The following is a 17,068-nucleotide window of genomic DNA, read 5'->3' as shown; positions in this document are numbered from 1 at the left end:
CCTCCAGCCTCGTCCTCATCTCCAGCTCCCTCATGCTTTCAGGCACACTGGTCTGCCTTGAGGTCCTCCCCCAGAATGATCTTGCCTCCACCTCTCTGCTGCCCCTTGCCTCATGTTCCTGACCACCCGCACTGGGCCTTTACTATAAATGTCATCTTTTCCTTACATATTTTTCACACTTGGTTGGTGTCTGTCTTTCCTTCAGTTGTCCTCCACCACATCAGACTATGAACTAGCTCTATGGACATGAGAACTCTGTTGGCTGATGAACCATAAATAAAGTAAAGGACATCTGGGACTCTGCCTGACCAGCTTCCAATTGCCCTTCTTTACCATCTGAGAAACTGCCCGTCCTTCCCTCACTCTCAAAACAGGTGACTCACGTGAAACTGACCCACCTCCCACTCCAGGGATGGCCATGTGACTCAGCCCTTGGTCTAGCACTTTGTCCCATCCTATAGTCTTCAGCGACTGGGACAGGCACATGATCCGGCTTGAACCACTAAGACTCAGACCCAGGAATACTGTTGAAAGGATCGAGGGCATCACACTACAAGGCCATCACCCTGGTACTTCTGGCAACTATCTGCCCTCACTAAGGGAGTGAGCCAACACATAAACAGGTCGAGCCCAGAGACAGAGCGAAGAATGCCAGTTCTGGTGATGCTGCTCAAGGTCCTGAATCTCTCTATGCCTGAAGGCTACCCTCCTAAATCCAGTAAATTCCATTTCCGGCTGAAGCTAATTTGAGTTGGGTTCTTGTCACTGGCAACTGGAAGATTCTTGACTGACGTGTGCGGAGTCACCAGTGTTTAGCACAGTGTCTGACATACAAGAGCTACTCTGAAATTATTTTTCATTCATGCAGTCATTCAACAAACATTCAGCAGTGAAACAGTGACCAGGCTTGCCCTATAGGAAGGGTCACCTTGGCTGCTGTTTGGAGAGGTGACTACAGGGAGAGGAGTAGGAACTGGAAGCTCCCCTACTACCATGCAGTAGTCCCAGGGACAGAGATGAGACCTAAACGGCGGGGCTGAACAGAGGGAAGGGTGCGGACAGGAAGAGTCTCAGTTCTGAATTCACTGGAGAACCTCTGGTGATCTTGGCTACTCTCTGGTGCTCAGTTACCTGGTCTCTTTCAACTCCATCATTCTAGCATCCCTATGCTATCTCCCACTGCTTATAGAGTCCCTCTCTGCCAACACTCAAATTTTCACTGAAGGCTGTTGAGGTCAGCGTCAGGGGCAAGTCCAGAGGCTGGTTTTGACAGGCAGAGAGTATAGTGTAGTTGCTAAGAGCACAGATTCTGAAGCCAGATGCCTAGATTTGGATCATGGTCTACACCTCCTAGCTGTGAGACCGTGTATACAGTCTATTTAACCTCTCTGTTCCTTTGTTTCTTCATCTGTAAAATGGAAATAATAACAACAGTGTTAAGCAGATTAATATTACAGCAGAAGGAAAGGACATCTGATAACTATTAGGTGGTATTATTATTATTTGCAATAGGAAATCCAGAAAGAGAAAGTTTTAAAACATAGAAAATACAGACTTCCCTGGTGGTCCAGTGGCTGCCAATGCAGGGGCCTGGGTTCAATCCCTGGTCGGGGAACTAGATTCCACATACTGCAACTAAGAGTTCTCACGCGACAACTAAAAGATCCTGTGTGTCGCAACTGAGACCAGACGCAGACAAATAAATATTAAAAAATAAAATAAGTAAATATATTTTTTAAAAACATAGAAAATAAATTATTCCAAAAACTAGTAGAAAATTTCCCTGAACTAAGAAAAGACTTGGGCCTTTCGGCTGAAAGGACTTACCTAGTGAGTACCAGGAAAAATTACCCAAAAGAGGACAAACAGCTAGAAATAATCTGATGAAGCTTCTAAATTCCTAAGAGTAGAGAGAGAAATCCTGCTTGCTTCCATAAAGAGACTTCAGAGATTCAGGTGAGAACTGCACTTCTTACAACACCAAATGCGGGGACAATAGAGCCCTTCTCTCAGGTTCTAGGGAAAGACTGCTAACACGGAATTCACTACTCAGGAAAAGATGACTCAAACACAAGGGCAAATATTTCCAGACTTAATAAAGACTAAGAACGTATGCCACCCACAGATCTTTTCTGATGAATTTATCCAAGAAAGCTCTCCAAACCAAAATGAATCAAAATCCAGAAGTCAAGAATAAGATGCTCTCGGATACAAGAGACCAGCAAGCAATGAAGCCAGAAGCATTTAGACATTTAACTACATATAATGTAACTGCAAAGTTATATGCAATCTTAAGTAAAAGATTTTTACTAATGTTTAAGAATAGTAACAATCAGAAAGTACAATTTCAGATGATTTCAGCAATACTTAGGAGTCATGGAGAAGCAAAGCAAAGAGAAGTATGGTCAGCTGACGTGGGTTGTAGGACATGAGGACACGCTCTTGTAGGTCTGATGTCATTCTCGATAGTGAAACATGTTTGTGAAAAAGATTTGGGTAAAATTACCAAAGAAGCCTGGCATGCTACAGCCCATGGGGTCACAAAGAGTCGGTCATGACTGAGTGACTAATACAACAACATATAACTTCCAAGGAAATTTTACAGAAGAATAATGAGAGGTTGCAAAGTGAAAGCGTTAGTCACTCAGGCATGACCAACTCTTTGCAGCCCCGTGGACTGTAGCCTTCCAGGCTCTTCTGTCCATGGAAGTCTCCAGGCAAAAATACTGGAGTGGGTAGCCATTCCCTTCCCCAGGGAATCTTCCTGACCCAGGAATTGAACCTGGGTTTCCTGCATTGAAGGCAGATTCTTTACCACCTGAGTCACCAGGAAAGCCCAATGAGATGTTAGCCTTGGGATATTTAATACTACTGTTGTAGGAATAGATGGATTAATGAGGGAAACAAGAATTTAGAAATCAAGCCACTAATGTGTGGACATTTGGTCTATGATAAGTAAGTAAAGGAAGAATAACTTAAAAAATAGGTTTGAAAAAACTGGTCAACTCTTGGGGAAAAAAATTAATAAGAGTTCCATCTGACACCATGTACTAGATTAAGTGCAGAAGAATTAAAATATGAAGGTGAAACATAAAAGGTTAAAAGTACTTGAAGAAGATATAGGAGAATATTCGTTATAATTTTGGAGAGGAAAGTCCTCAGCAAGTACAGCCCCCTACGATCAAAAAACAGAGTTGACTACAAAAATACTTGATTATTTAAAAATGTTAACTTCTGAATGACAAAAAAAAGAGTATAAATAAAGTTAAAAGACAAATGATAAACTGGAAAAAATATTTGTAACCTACATAATAAGCACATGGTTAATATTCTAATATCATAAATAAAACAACTGCCCCAGTAGAAAACTGGGCAAATTATATTAACTGATGAGCCAAAGAAGAAGAAATATGAAAGACAAATAAAAATAAAGAGAAGCCCAACCTCACTAATAATCAAACAATTGCAAATTAAAATGACACTGGTGGTAAAGAATTCACCTGCCAATGTAGGAGACATAAGAGATGCGGGTTCGATCGGTGGGTTGGGGAAGATCCGTTGGAGGAGGGCATGGTAACCCACTCCAGTATTCTTGCCTGGAGAATCCCCATGGACAGAGGAACCTGGTGGACTACAGTCCAAGGGGTTGCAAAGAGTCAGACACGACTGAAGCAACTTAGCATACAAAATAAAATATAAATTTTCCCTTTTCATACCAACAAAGAATTAAAAAGCAGTGACATCTAGTATTACGTAGGAAAATGGTCACTGTCGTTCACTATTAGGCAAACTGTACTAACCTCCCTGTTTCTTTGTTTTCTCATCTATGAAAGTGAAAGTGTTAGTCGCTCAGTGGGAATAACAACAATAATGGTGGAGAGATCACACATTTAAACAGAAGAAAAGCATTTGTGGAGCACTCTGGGGGTGTGTCGTGCTCTGCCCTACAGAGAAGTGCAGTAAGATGTAACGTACAGGCCATTCTCAGAATATTTACTGCAGCAACGCTCATAATGTCAAAACATCGGAAACAACCTGAGCACACATCAATATGGGAGCAATTAAATAAATTATGGTCTATTGGCTACAAAAAAGAACGGAGAACCTAAGGCTGATGTGAAAGATTTACATTCCCAGGTGGCGCCTGCTAATGCAGGAGACATAATGAGACTTGGGTTCGATCCCTGGGTGGAGAAGATCCCCTGGAGGAGGACGTGGCAACCCGCTCCAGTATTCTGGCCTGGAGAATCCCATGGACAGAGGAGCCTGGTGGGCTACAGTCCATGGGGTCGCAAAAGAGTCGGACACCATTGAAGCCATTTAGCATGTACACACATCAATCTTTAAAAAATGAGTTACAGAAACTTTTGTATGATACCATCTAGTAAAAATAAAATAGCATATGTCTACATATGTGTATGAAAAATATTTGGAGGAACACAGCAAACTTGTAGCAGTAGCTATCAATTGGGAGATTTTCTTTATTTCACTCAGCTCAGTAATGTTTAGGATTTATCTGTATTAAGTATTATACAAGTATATCATCAAGGAACATATATAAATATTCTCATTTGTAATATATAAATAAATAAATAAATTCAATTTCTTCAAATAAGTTTAACGACCAATGTACAAAACCAACATGGACATTTTTTTCCCCAAAACTTTTCCTTTGAAACTTTAAAAGAAGATTTGCATAAACAAAGAGTGGTAATCTGATTCTTGGATGGGAAAATAGTATTTTACATACTTCAATACCCAACTTTTTGATAGGTTTTTTTTTCTGATGTGACTTTTTAAAAATGTTTTATTAAAATAGAATTGATTTAAATGCTGTGCTAGTTTCAGGTATACAGCAAAGTGATTCAGTTTTACATGTGTGAGTGTGTGTATGTACATACATATGTTTTTTAGCCTCTTTCCATTTTAGGTTATTATAAGATATTAAGTAAGGCGTTATATAGTAGGTTCTTGCTGGCTATCTATTGTATATATTTTAGTATTTTAAAATATATTTTAATATATGTATATGTGTATTTAATATGTATATATTTTAATCTTAAATTTGACGTGTATTTTAAAATATAATTACAACGAAAATCTCAAGGAGATTTTGGGGGAGACACAGGGAGGAGGTGGGGACTGAACAAACTTACACCGAATTTCATTTGAGGATAAATATGTGACAACAGGAGTTTTTAAAGAAGAGCAATGAGAGGACATTTATCCTAACACAATGTACAAGCTTTGGAGCACACCGCTGCTTGGAAAAAATGAAGACCGTTCTTGCTCATACTACCAGTTCAGTTCAGTTCAGTCACTCAGTCGTGTCCGACTCTTTGCGACCCCATGAATTGTAGCACGCCAGGCCTCCCTTTCCATCACCAACTCCCGGAGTTCACCCAGACTCACGTCCATCGAGTAGGTGATGCCATGCAGCCATCTCGTCCTCTGTCACTCACACTATATACCAAAGTAAATTCCAAGTAGACTAAGTGCTAAAAGTTGAAAAGTAAACCATAAATTTCAAATGTGGGGGGAAGTGAATGTTGTATAATCCTGAGCCTGAGATGGATACCACAAAACTAAAGGCAAAAAAAAATTTTTTTTAATTTATGTATATGATATTAGTCATCAGAAAAACACAATTCAAAACCACTATGAGATACAATTTCACACCCACTAGGATGGCTATGATTTAAAAAACAGGAAAATAAGAAATGTTAGAGAAGATGTGGAGAAATCCTTCTGTGCTGATGGTAGGAAGGCAAAATCATGACACGACTTCAGAAAAGTCTAGCAGTTCCTCAGAGTTAAACACAGAGTCACCATCTGATCCAGGGACTCCACTCCAAGGTACATACAGGAAATAAATGAAAATACCCGTCCACACAAAAACTTCTACACAACCACTTACGGCAGCATTGTTCATAATAGCCCAAAGGTGGAAGCAACCCAAATCTTCATCAACAGATGACTGAATAAATGAAACATGGTATAGCCATGTAACAGAATGTTATTGCATCGTCTAGAGGAGTAAGGTCCTGATACACACTGCAGCATGGATAAACCCTGAAAACCTCATGCTACATGAAGAAAGCCAGTCGCGAGAGACCTAATACTACATGATCCCATTCATAGGAAATGTCCAGAATGAATCTGCTGCTGCTGCTAAGTCGCTTCCGTCGTGTCTGACTCTGTGCGACCCCGGAGACAGAAAGCAGATGGGCGGTTGCATGGGGATGGGGGAGATGGGGGAATGGGTGGGTGACAACCAAAGGGTGTGGTTTCTTTTGGAAATAATGAAAATGTCCTAAAGTTGACTATGGTGATGGTTGCTCCAGTCTGTGACTATCCAAAAGACCATAGAGTTGTACACTTCAAATCGATGAACTGTATGATATGTGAATAATACCTCAATAAAGCTGGTACAAAGCAGTTCACAGACATGACTACCTATAAAGCAGAAACATCTACAGTTTTAAAATAATAAAAAATAAAAGGATAACATACAAATATCCTCCTTATATAAAGGGCTCTTGTGAGTTAATAAACTATAAACAGCCCAACAGAAAAACGGGCAAAAGATCTGAACAAGCCACTCACAAAAGAGGCAGTGAAAATAACTAAAAAGGCATATAAATATTCAACATCTCTAGTAATCCAAGAAAGGAACCTGCTAAGAAATGTAACAAGACACATTGTTGGTGACTGTGTGGGGAGAACGGTCTCCTACCCAGACTATCTCAATTTGCTTGGGTTTCCCAGGAAGCTAGAATACCCATGTTAAAAAATAACAGTCTAGGGTTAAGCAGGATTAATTGCTCGATCTGAAGTGGGATTATAAATCAGTACATTCATTCTGGAGAGTCATTTGGCAATAGGTATCAAGAACCGTCTTTACGGACATATATCCTGTCTCCTGGAAATTCTACTACCAGGAGTTTATTCTTACAAAACGCTCATTCATCAACAAGTATTTGTAGGGGGTCAGAGATGTACACTGAATACTGAGGCTAAATCTACAGATTTTTATCTCAGGTTTTTATAAAAATGAAATATTCAGTTCAGTCCAGTCGCTCAGTCGTGTCCGACTCTTTGCGACCCCATGAATTGCAGCACGCCAGGCCTCCCTGTCCGTCACCTATTGGCAACAAGCTAAACTGTGTAGACCTAATGGAGATTTTTTAAAAACAAAACCTGTTTCATCTACACAATGAAGTACTCTGCAGGCACTAAAAATGATGTTGTAGAAGAACATTTATTGATGTTACACTGCTAAATGGGAAAAAAACAAGTCAGAAAATTGTGTGCACTAGCAATGCTAATTTGCAAATAAGACATATGTGTATATATACAAATGCCCGACAGGAGACATACACCCTAAAATGTTAACAGTGGTTATCCCTGGGTGTTGGATTAAGGGTGAACTTCGTTTCCTTCTCCTGGTTCAACTGTATTAAATATTTTCTTCATAGTAAACATGAATTACTTTTGTAACAATACAACAAAAGTCAACTGCATTTAACAAAAAATCCCCACACTTGCCACGCCCCAGTGGATGAAGGACCCAAGGAAGGGGGTTGCAGAGTCAAGCACACATTTACATTTGATCTAGCAACAACAGCTACCATTACTAAGTACAGTTGTCCCTCGGTATCCATGGAACCCCAGCTGATACCAAAATCCAGGAATGCAAGTCCCTTATACAAAATGGCATAGTATCAATATTTGCATAGAACCTACACACATCCTCCCACATACTTTAAATCATCTCTAGATTACTTAAAATACCAAGTGATTAGGTGAAAATCATTCAGTTGTGTCTGACTTTTTGTGACCCCATGTACTGTAGCCCCTGTAAATGCCATGTAAGTCATTTTAAATGCAATGGAAATATTGTGTAAATGGGACTTGCCAGGTGGTGCTAGTAATAATAATAATAAAAAAAAAAACCCTGGATGCCAATGCAGGAGACTTAAGAGATGCAGGTTCAATCCCTGGGTCGGGAAGATCCCCTGGAGAAGAGCATGGCAACCCACTGAAGAAGAAGTATTCTCACCTGGAGAATCCCATGGACAGAGGAGCCTGGTGGGCTACAGTCCATAGGGTCACAAAGTCGGACACAACTGAAGTGACTTAGCACACACACATACTATGTAAATAGTTGCCAGCTCAGCAAATTCAACTTTTGGTTTTTGGAAATTTCTGGAATTATTTTTTTTTTCCTATTTGGGGTTGGTTAAGTCTATGGAAGCAGAACCCAGAGGTATGGATGGCTGAACATATTTACTACACGCCAGGCACTTTGCACAGACCATTCCCCTTAGTCCTCAGGAGAACCGGTGAGAGAACCTCTCATTTGACAGAGGCTGGGTGACCTGCCAGCAATCCCATAGCTGGTGAGAAGCAGAGCTGGGATCTGAACCCTGGCCTGTCCACCCCTCAGTCAGACTCTGCCTTCACCTTAGCTGCTCCTGTAGGTTCCTGGGATGGGCAGAGGAAGGTCCCAAGCAACCAGGCCCTCTGTCCTCCGACTGGTTCTGTGCGGGCCCTCCCTCCCTGCAGACAGCCTAGGGGGCAACACAAGGACAGGTCAGCAAGGGCGAGGACCACAGCGCAGGGAGGGCGTGGCGCTGGCGGGCCAGTTGGCTGAGGTCAGGGCTCAGGGCAGACCAACCGGGGACTCCTCGCCTGCTGGGCGACAATCAGGAAGCCTGACCACATCCGGCCCCAGGAGTTCCCAGGCCCTGCGCGCTCCCAAAGGCGGGGAGAGAAAACCTTGCCTGGCCTGCTGCCACCCTGGTAAACACAGCAGGAAAAGAGCTTGCCATCTGTGACCATCTCCCTGGACCCCGGACGGCTGGCCAGTCCTTTCCCTACTTCCAGGTCTCTTCTTCTGTTTGAGGAGGGGCTGTGAGCGCTGATGGCTCCAGGACCCTTCCAGGTCTAAATGCTTTGAATCCGTGGCGCGCTTCCTTGCAGGGGGCCCAGCAGGAAGAGGAAGGGGGTGAGGCGTCCCACCCAGGTCCCGAAGGAGCCCCCTCCCCTTCCCCTCAACTCCGTTCCCACTGCTATTTTTAGAACAGGGAACATCTCCGCCAGCCCTGTCCTGTCCAGAGCTCCAGGTAAAACACAGCTGCCCCATTCATTCCACTCCAGCCAGAACGTGGGGGGAATTTACAGACAAGCCAATTGACTAGACAACCTCTCCCCAAGCCGTTAGCCGGGACACTTCTCACTATTTCCATTACAGCCCAAAGCGATGACTTACTTTTCCTAAGACGACACAGCTGAGTGAGATGAAGAGCATCTCTAAGACAATCTGTGCCCCTCCCTGTCCCCAACCTGTCAGGCTCCTGAAAGTCCCCAAAGAGGAGTGCTGGGAGGAGGGTCCTAGTTCCAGCTCTAGCACCAACTGCATGACGCTGGCCAGGAGTTCTTACCCCTCTCTTGTCTTGGTTCCTACAAATCAGCTTGTTAATCGATGAATCCCGCTGGGGGAGAGGGTAGCCTTTTCGGTTCCACACTCAAAGATTCTGTAGTTCTATCAAAATTCTAGTCATTCATGAAGTAAATATTGCATTCTCTATTGTTGGGTGTGTGTGGAGCTGTATTTCTAAAGTTCATCTGAGAGTTGATGGTGGGTCTCAGAAAGCATTTTCCCATCGAAAATTGTGTTATAAATGGTGGTCAGTTTCCTATGCTAGCCTACTGAACCCTTAATGTTCTCCCACAAGAAGAAATAGCAGAAACCTATACTGTAATATATTTTAATCAAAATGGAAAACCACTAACATTTAAAAGACACTGAGAAAATTTACCCTAAGTAGTGTTTGAGCAAAAGAAGGTACACATTAAAGACAGTGCGTTAGTGGCAACTTCTGCGGAAGTCTAAAGGAGACTTCTGACCACACTAGAAACTGCAGGCATTGCACACCGATTCTTACAACTTTCACTGAAAGTTAGCTGTATGCCATCGACCAGCAGTTAGAGAGATTAAAGAACATATGTGTATCCTTATATACATGAAATTAAAACAAGAGTCCAGTGAGCAGGAAAAAAGAAGGAATGGGAGAAGATTCTGGGCTTGAAAGCTATTGTGCTGTCTTCCCAGGAGTAAGCCGGGAAGGAGGCACCTTTGGTTGGGAGGAAGCAGGGTTGTGCTTATAATTTGAGTTCTGAGATGAGGACCTCTTCCTGTATAAGATCCACTGATACATTACTTGACTCAAGTACATGATGGATATTAACCATGTACAACACTTGCACATGGGCATTCCAGGCGGCCCAACGGTAAAGAATCCACCTGCCAAGTGGGTCAGAAAGATCCCCTGGAGAAGGAAATGGCGTCTCACTCCATTATTCTTACGTGGAGAATCCCATGGACAGAGGAGCCTGGCAGGTTACAGTCTATGGGGTTGCAAAAGAGTTGGACATGACTTAGCAACTAAACAACAACAACACTTGCAAATATTCACACACACTTGTTTCAATATGAAGACCAAAATGTCTCATTTCTTTTTACTTTTAACCTCTTATTAAAAAAGCCCTGGGGCTTTGGAGATGATTCCTAGAGATCACCTACATTCAATACCCTCGTTTCTCTTGGTAAAGAAACAAATGAGCAGAGAGGTGAAGTAATTTGCCCAAAGTCACACAGCGAGTTACAAGCAAAATCAGGATTTGAACCAAGATCTTCAGAATCCTACTCTGGTTTTCTCTGAGGACAAGGAGCTCAGTGAGAGCTCCACAAACCCGGGAGAGAGAACCATAGGAGCAGTTCCCATCAGGTCTCCTTCCCTGATGAGTCAGTATGGATACGAGGCATTCACAACCCTGAAGTGAATCTGGCCAGACTAGATTGCTTAAGACCAAGTGGGGATCCAGGCTCTGGTCTTACAAAACTGAAGTGCAATGGAAAACGCTCTGAGCCAAGAAAGTCAGCAGACCTGAGTCAAATCCTAGCTCTGCCTGCCACTACCTTGTCCCACGAACCTGGCCAGGTCACTTCCCCTTTTTGAGCCTCGGTTTCCTCATCTAGATTCTAGAATGTGACAGGCTTGAACCGTAATCCAATTCTACAACATCTAGTGAGTACCTACCAAGGATCAGGCTTAACAGAGTCAGAGAGAAATAAACTATGATCCCCACTACAAACCATATGCAAGTTTGCTTAAATAACTTAACCCTGCAGAGAGAGCTAATTTATGTTATAAAAATAGATGGTCTGTCAACCAAACGCAAGCACCACACAGAACCACACACACCATCGGGCCTTTGGAAAATTAAGGCAACATTAATATCTCAATTTTATGAGAATACTTATGATAGTCAGATGTTATGAAAATATCTCAAAATATGCAGAGCCCATGAATTGCTGACCTCTAGAAGGAGGGGAGAGGAGCGCAGTGAGGGTGACAAGGGAGAGGCCATAGGAGAGGCCTGGACCCTGCCTGGGAGAAGGGTGGGTGTGGATGTCTGGCTCCCAAGAAGCTCATGGTGTTGCAGGTGAGACACAGCTGCCTGACACACCATGCTAAAGATGAACAAAACACTATGGAGCACAGACGGGGACGCAGGGACTTCTGAGGCAAGCCAGGGAGCCTTGAAGCCTGAGGACTGTATGTGGCCAGAACAGCAGAGGAGGGCAGGCAACATCAGGCAGGAGAAACAGCCTCAAGAGGAACATGCATGGGGAATTTAGAGAAGGGGAATAATTCAAAATGGCCGGGCTGTGGGCTCAAAGCAGGAGGGCAGAGCAACCAGGGAGAGAACCAGGGTGGGACCATGGCCTCGCAGGATGGTCTTGAAGCAAGGAGTTGAACTACTCAGCCTCCCCAGCTTTGATAGTCTGTGGTTGCTGGAAAGTAGTAGAATGGAGCCATCCAGAGTCAGTGCTCTGGGGCTGGGCCCCCCAGGTTCCAACCCTAGCCACTCACTGGCTGTGTGACCTTGGGTAAGTTTCTCCTCAAAGACTCAGCATCCTTATCTACCAACCGGGTATAGTGAGAGTAAATGTGTAAAGATGACAAAGAACCTCAAGAGGCTGTAGTGAGGATTAAGACAGAATATGTAGGTGAAGAGGTTGGCATTGCTCCAGGCTCACAGTCTTAAGCGCTCACTTATAAAGTACTTACTGGTATTATTCTACCCTTAAACTGAGGATCTGGGAACAATTTGGAGGATGGTGGCCCTATTCAGAGAAAGGCTTGAAGAAAGATAAGGTAAAGACAGAGGGCAAGGTTGTGCAATCTTCTTTAAGAATAACAAAAAAAGATAGCAAGATGGCTGAGGCCAAGAGGAAGGTGGGGAAGAGGATGATCTTTCTACAGCCAGATGGGCAGCAACAAGGGGAGGCAGGAAAGCTGGAGAGACTGGAAAACAATTTTGGTGGGGGAGTGGGAGCTGTGGGGGTGGGGCGTGGAGAATATCTGAAATCTAGTCCATTTGACACCCAGTTACTTAGTACTGGGGCTTCCCTGGTGGCTCGGCAGGAAAGAATCCTCCTGCAATGCAGGAGATGCGGGTTTGATCCCTCGGTTGGGAAGATCCCCTAGGAGGAGGCTACAGCAACCCACTCTAGTATTCTTGCCAGGAGAATCCCATGGACAGAGGAGCCTGGTGGGACTACAGTCCACAGGGTTGCAAAGAGTCAGACATGACTGAAGCGACTGAGCGCACACACGTACTTAGTGTTGAGATTTGGCATCAGTCAACTAGCAAAATCTGGGCCCAAAACCTGCAGCAGGTTCTCACCTCACCCTTAACCAAGCAGAGGTCAAAGGGCTGAACCTATCCCTTCCTGCCTTCAGCCTCTGTTCTATCAAGACCAGGTCCCCGAGACTCTGTTGCTGGCCCTCTTGAAAGCCAGACTGAAAAGGGGGGTAACCCGACCGTCCCAGTGCTGCTGACTGTCTTCTGGAGTTCCTCCTTGTCTTTCACAACAGATTTTTCAAATCTTGTGTAACGCTATTCATCTTGTCAGCCTGGACCACCCTGGGCCATATGAACTCGAAGTTTATTCTCTAGTGTGTAGACAATAAGACATCTCATTTTATTAGTCCTCAAGGATTCCATCTAGAGCTTAAGGGGCCACAACTTCTACATGCACGGTATCTTCCCTCCTGGCTCTTCCTGAAGGAGATAATTGATTTCTTTTACTTCCACCCCCTAAAAGGCAAACTGTTACATCTGGAAAGAGCAATGGATTAGGCTGAAATGCCTTGGCTGGAGGACTAGCTCAGCCTCAGGACTAGCCACAGCTGGGAAGCTGTGGGACCTTGGATAAATCACTTAACTTCTCTGAGTCTTAGTCTCTTGCATCCATAAAACAGGGCTGCTGGGAGGCCTAGGGGAGATAATGCCTGGGGATCCCAGTTGACACCTCTGATGCCCATGTTCTTGCTGTAGGGGCCTACCCACATCGTGAAATTGCCTGCGCCTTCAATTTGCAGAATGCTCTAGGTGCTGTGTATGAGAAATACAGGCTTTGGTGGCAGAATTTATGAAAAAGAATTTAAAATAGAGAATAATTTAAAAAAAAAGTCATACATAAATAAATGTCTTCATTATTTCCAACAGGTCCCAATTCCCAAACTGCCAAAGGACCCAGGCAGCAGAGACTGGGAGTTTCAGCAGACCCAGAGCGTGAGACAATAAAGAAAACAAGAAAATGGGATCAAAGGATGTGCAGGGGGTGGGGTGGGGAATTTAAAGAGTCACTTTGTATTCAAATCGCACAGATGGCCTTTCCAACAATAAATGGTTGTGCTCCCGGGCTCCCAGCTCGTAGGTCCCCAGACACACTGCAAGACAATTGGGCCATCAGGAAAGAGACCATTGTGTGAGCTTCTTAGAGTGATTTGTGTGGAGGGAGGGGCTCGGCCATGTTTCCCGTGATTATGGCTCTTGAAGGCAATTTCGATGCATTCATCATCCTGGACGTCTGGGGATGGACCAGGCTGTTGAGGAGCAATGGCCACCCGATCGTATTTCATCTTCTCGAGCCCGTCGAGCCAAATTAATTGTCTCATCGATTTGAAAGGCAGAGCAGCAATGGCGCTGTGGCTCACCACAGTCAGCGGGAAGACAGGGCCCTCCCAGAGCTGATGGCTGCGTCCCCAGCAGCAGCTTGTTGGGACAAGCGAAGGAAAGCGCCCTCCCCAGGGCCAGGTGCTGCGTTTAGTGTCTCTGGCGTTTAGTGTCTCTGTTGCCCTGCCACCAGAGCTCCCAACCTCTGCACCCGTGTGGTGGACAGAGGTAGGTCCCCAGGTCCAGAAGAGAAAAGCTGGCTGCCTTTCCAGACAGGCGATTCTCCTGGGCCTCACTCTCCCCTTAATGTCATTTTGTAAGGGAATCAAATGAAAACATGATGCTGCTTGCTGTCTGTGCAGACCCAGCTGTTTAGCCTCTCAGAATTAACCCTGCAGGCGGAGTCTCAGCTGATAGACACTGCTTGTCCCACTCTGGCCGGCTAGATTATTGCTACCACATGTCTGATCTTTCCTAGGCTGGGAGGAAGGGCCATCTGTGGGAGGCTAAGGGAAGAATTCTCTACTGGGCCACCCTTCTTGAGGTTCAGGTAGCCAAAGCAGCTGAGCAAATCCAGCAGGGCACAAGACTCCTCTCCAGAACACAGAGAGGATCTTAAGGACACAACGCCGAGTGTTCAAGGGGACTTCCCTAGACTGAAGCCCAGCCTCTCTGACCTCCTCTCTAGGCAAGGCCCTGCTCCTACACGTGCCCTTTGTGTGTGAGTTTTGTCTGGACAGAAGGATGTGAAAGCTGCCCCACACTGGCCTGTCACCGCTGTCCCCTGGTAGGTCACCAATCAGCCTCACGGCCGGACGGGTCTCCCCTCAGCGGTGCTGAGCCACACTTAGCCCTGGTCCCTGAGTCTCGGGAGCTCCGCAGAAAGCAAACCCAGTCAGCTTCCCAGGGGCCGAATTCTAGTTTCCTATCAGCCCATTCAGCACCAGATGGACGGACAGCACAGGCCACCCCTGCTGAGGCCTGGGGAAGCCCCACTACTCCCAGCTCCTGGGGACATTCTCAGTACTCGGCCCTGGTCCCTACCCAGGCCTCACAAGGAGGGAGCTCTGTGAGGACGGCCTCACCCTGACTTGCATCCACTGAAAGTCAGACATGGTGGAGGGTGAGAAAGGTGGAGGACAGGAGACGCTTATCCGAGCCTCCGCTACCCTCAGGGTCTGGACACCCACATAATCACCTCCCCAGCACCCCTCCAGGACAGGTCGCCTCGCCCCTTATCTGGAGGACTTAAGGAACTCCCCACCTTGGGTTCTACCATCTTCTAGAAATGGTCCCCGAGACCCTGTGATTCCCTTTCTCAAAAGCTTTCAATGGCTTCCCACTGTGCCCAGACCCGAACTCTCAGTACAACACGAACCAACACAGCCCCGAACCACCTGGTCCGCACCCAGTGGTCTTTCCCCTCACTAACTCAAGCTCCAGCGGCCTGGCCTCCGTCCCTCCAGCACGCTGCACCCCTACCCTATCTCAGGCACTCTTCACAGGCTGTTCCGGTCTGCCGGGAACATTCCTTCCAGAGTCCTTGACTGGCTAACTCCTTTCTGGCCTGCGGGTCGTAGCTTCAAAGTCAGGCTTGTCCCCTGCCCCTCCCCCACCCCTATAGCCATCTACACAACATTCTCTCTTGAAAGAATCCTTTCTTTCCCTTCATAGATTATCTCAGTTCGTAACCACGTGTGCGAGTGTGTGTGTGTGTTAACCTTTACGTAATGCTCACTCTTCTACTAAGATGAGAGCAGAGACCACATCCACCTCACTCTCCACAGTTATCTCAGGCTCCTAGCACAGAGTCTGGCATAAAGCACATGCCCTCAAAATATCCGATGAGTGAAGGAATGAATGCTTGAGTACAGATGACAAATGAGTGAAGCAGTGGAGATATCTTCTGGCAGCCAGGCATCTTGGCGTTGTTCTCCATCAGCGCTGACCTCTCCTGACCTCTCCCCCTGCCCCCAAGGCAGGTGCTGGAACCACCGGAAGCCCATGTGCTATTTCACCTCCTTCTTCCCTGTAGGGAATAAGCTTCTGGTTCTTCTCCATTTGGGGCTTTTGGATCCAGTCTGCATCTGCCCACAGGGCCTCTGGCACCACTGTGGTCCTTCTGATGCCAGTCCACACACACCCGTGGGGCCATTCCCTTCAGATGACCCTAGGCCCAACATCTTGGTCCTCCGATTTGGGTCCAGTTGAGGTGAGGTTACTCTGTGGTAGGGGATGCCCAAGAAAGGGTTAAGTTGCCAGAAGCAGAGTCCCGCCCTTGGGTTTGCTCAGCCAATCAGAGTCTGTCCTGATGAGGTAAAGCTTCTATCCTGGGTAGCATTGGTTGAGTTGGCCGGCCCCATCTCCTGCTGGAGAGAGCCATAAGGGTGGAGTTTCTGTGGAACCAGACAGAACTGGAGTTAGCTTCGCTGTCGACTCAGGCCAGGGCTGCCTGACTCCAAGACCTGCCCCTGCTCCTTCCTACAGTGCTCACACGGACCCTGGCATCTCCAAGGCCCCACCTCTGGGTGCTGCAGTGGAGATGATATGTGGCATGCACCTTGGTGTCACAGCTAGGAGAAGTCTTACAGCCAGACCAGACCCAGGAGGCCTCAGTTTCCCTGCCTGGTCCCAGGAATATGGCAGGTGGCTACCGGGAAGTGACATGGAACGGTCGTCACATGTGGTCAAAGTGGCAGCATTCAGCCTCAATAAACAAGGCCACTAGATGAATCTCCTATATAGACATAACTTTAATAATAATTCAGAGAGTTCTTCTTGTACGCCTCTTTGCTGAGCACGTTACATGAGTTTAGCCCTCACGAGAATCCAGTTCATTCAATCACTGTACTCATGAAAAACCCGAGTCTCAGAGAGGCTCAGTGCCTCACCCGAGGTCATAGAGCAGTTAAGCACTCACACCTCCCATACCACTCACTATGTTATTTTAGAACCATCTGCTGGCATATCTGTCATCACCACTGGACTGCAACTTCCCAAGGAAAGAATGTGACAGATTCTTCGTGCATTCCCA

The 17,068-nt window shown here is 45.7% G+C and overlaps 1 protein-coding gene across 8 annotated transcripts in view; it reads right to left on the bottom strand.

The window, feature by feature from the left end:
* RGS3 (regulator of G protein signaling 3) overlaps window positions 1–17,068 on the bottom strand; it is a 155,004-nt gene that overhangs the window by 41,474 nt on the left and 96,462 nt on the right. The window contains exon 18 of one of the 8 annotated variants that reach the window (XM_061426568.1): window positions 13,552–16,430. The exons of 6 other annotated variants lie outside the window; for them this stretch is intronic. In XM_061426568.1, the coding sequence (XP_061282552.1) occupies window positions 16,323–16,430 (108 nt within the window). In that variant the 3' untranslated portion in view covers window positions 13,552–16,322. Of the gene's footprint in view, window positions 1–13,551; window positions 16,431–17,068 lie in introns of those variants that run through there. One more of the 8 variants, XM_061426574.1, reaches the window with a different exon arrangement.

The sequence above is a fragment of the Bos javanicus genome, chromosome 8, assembly GCF_032452875.1.
Source record: "Bos javanicus breed banteng chromosome 8, ARS-OSU_banteng_1.0, whole genome shotgun sequence".
Lineage (NCBI taxonomy): Eukaryota > Metazoa > Chordata > Mammalia > Artiodactyla > Bovidae > Bos > Bos javanicus.
The sequence above is the reverse complement of the archived record's forward strand: the minus strand, read 5'-3'. Positions and strand labels throughout refer to the sequence as shown.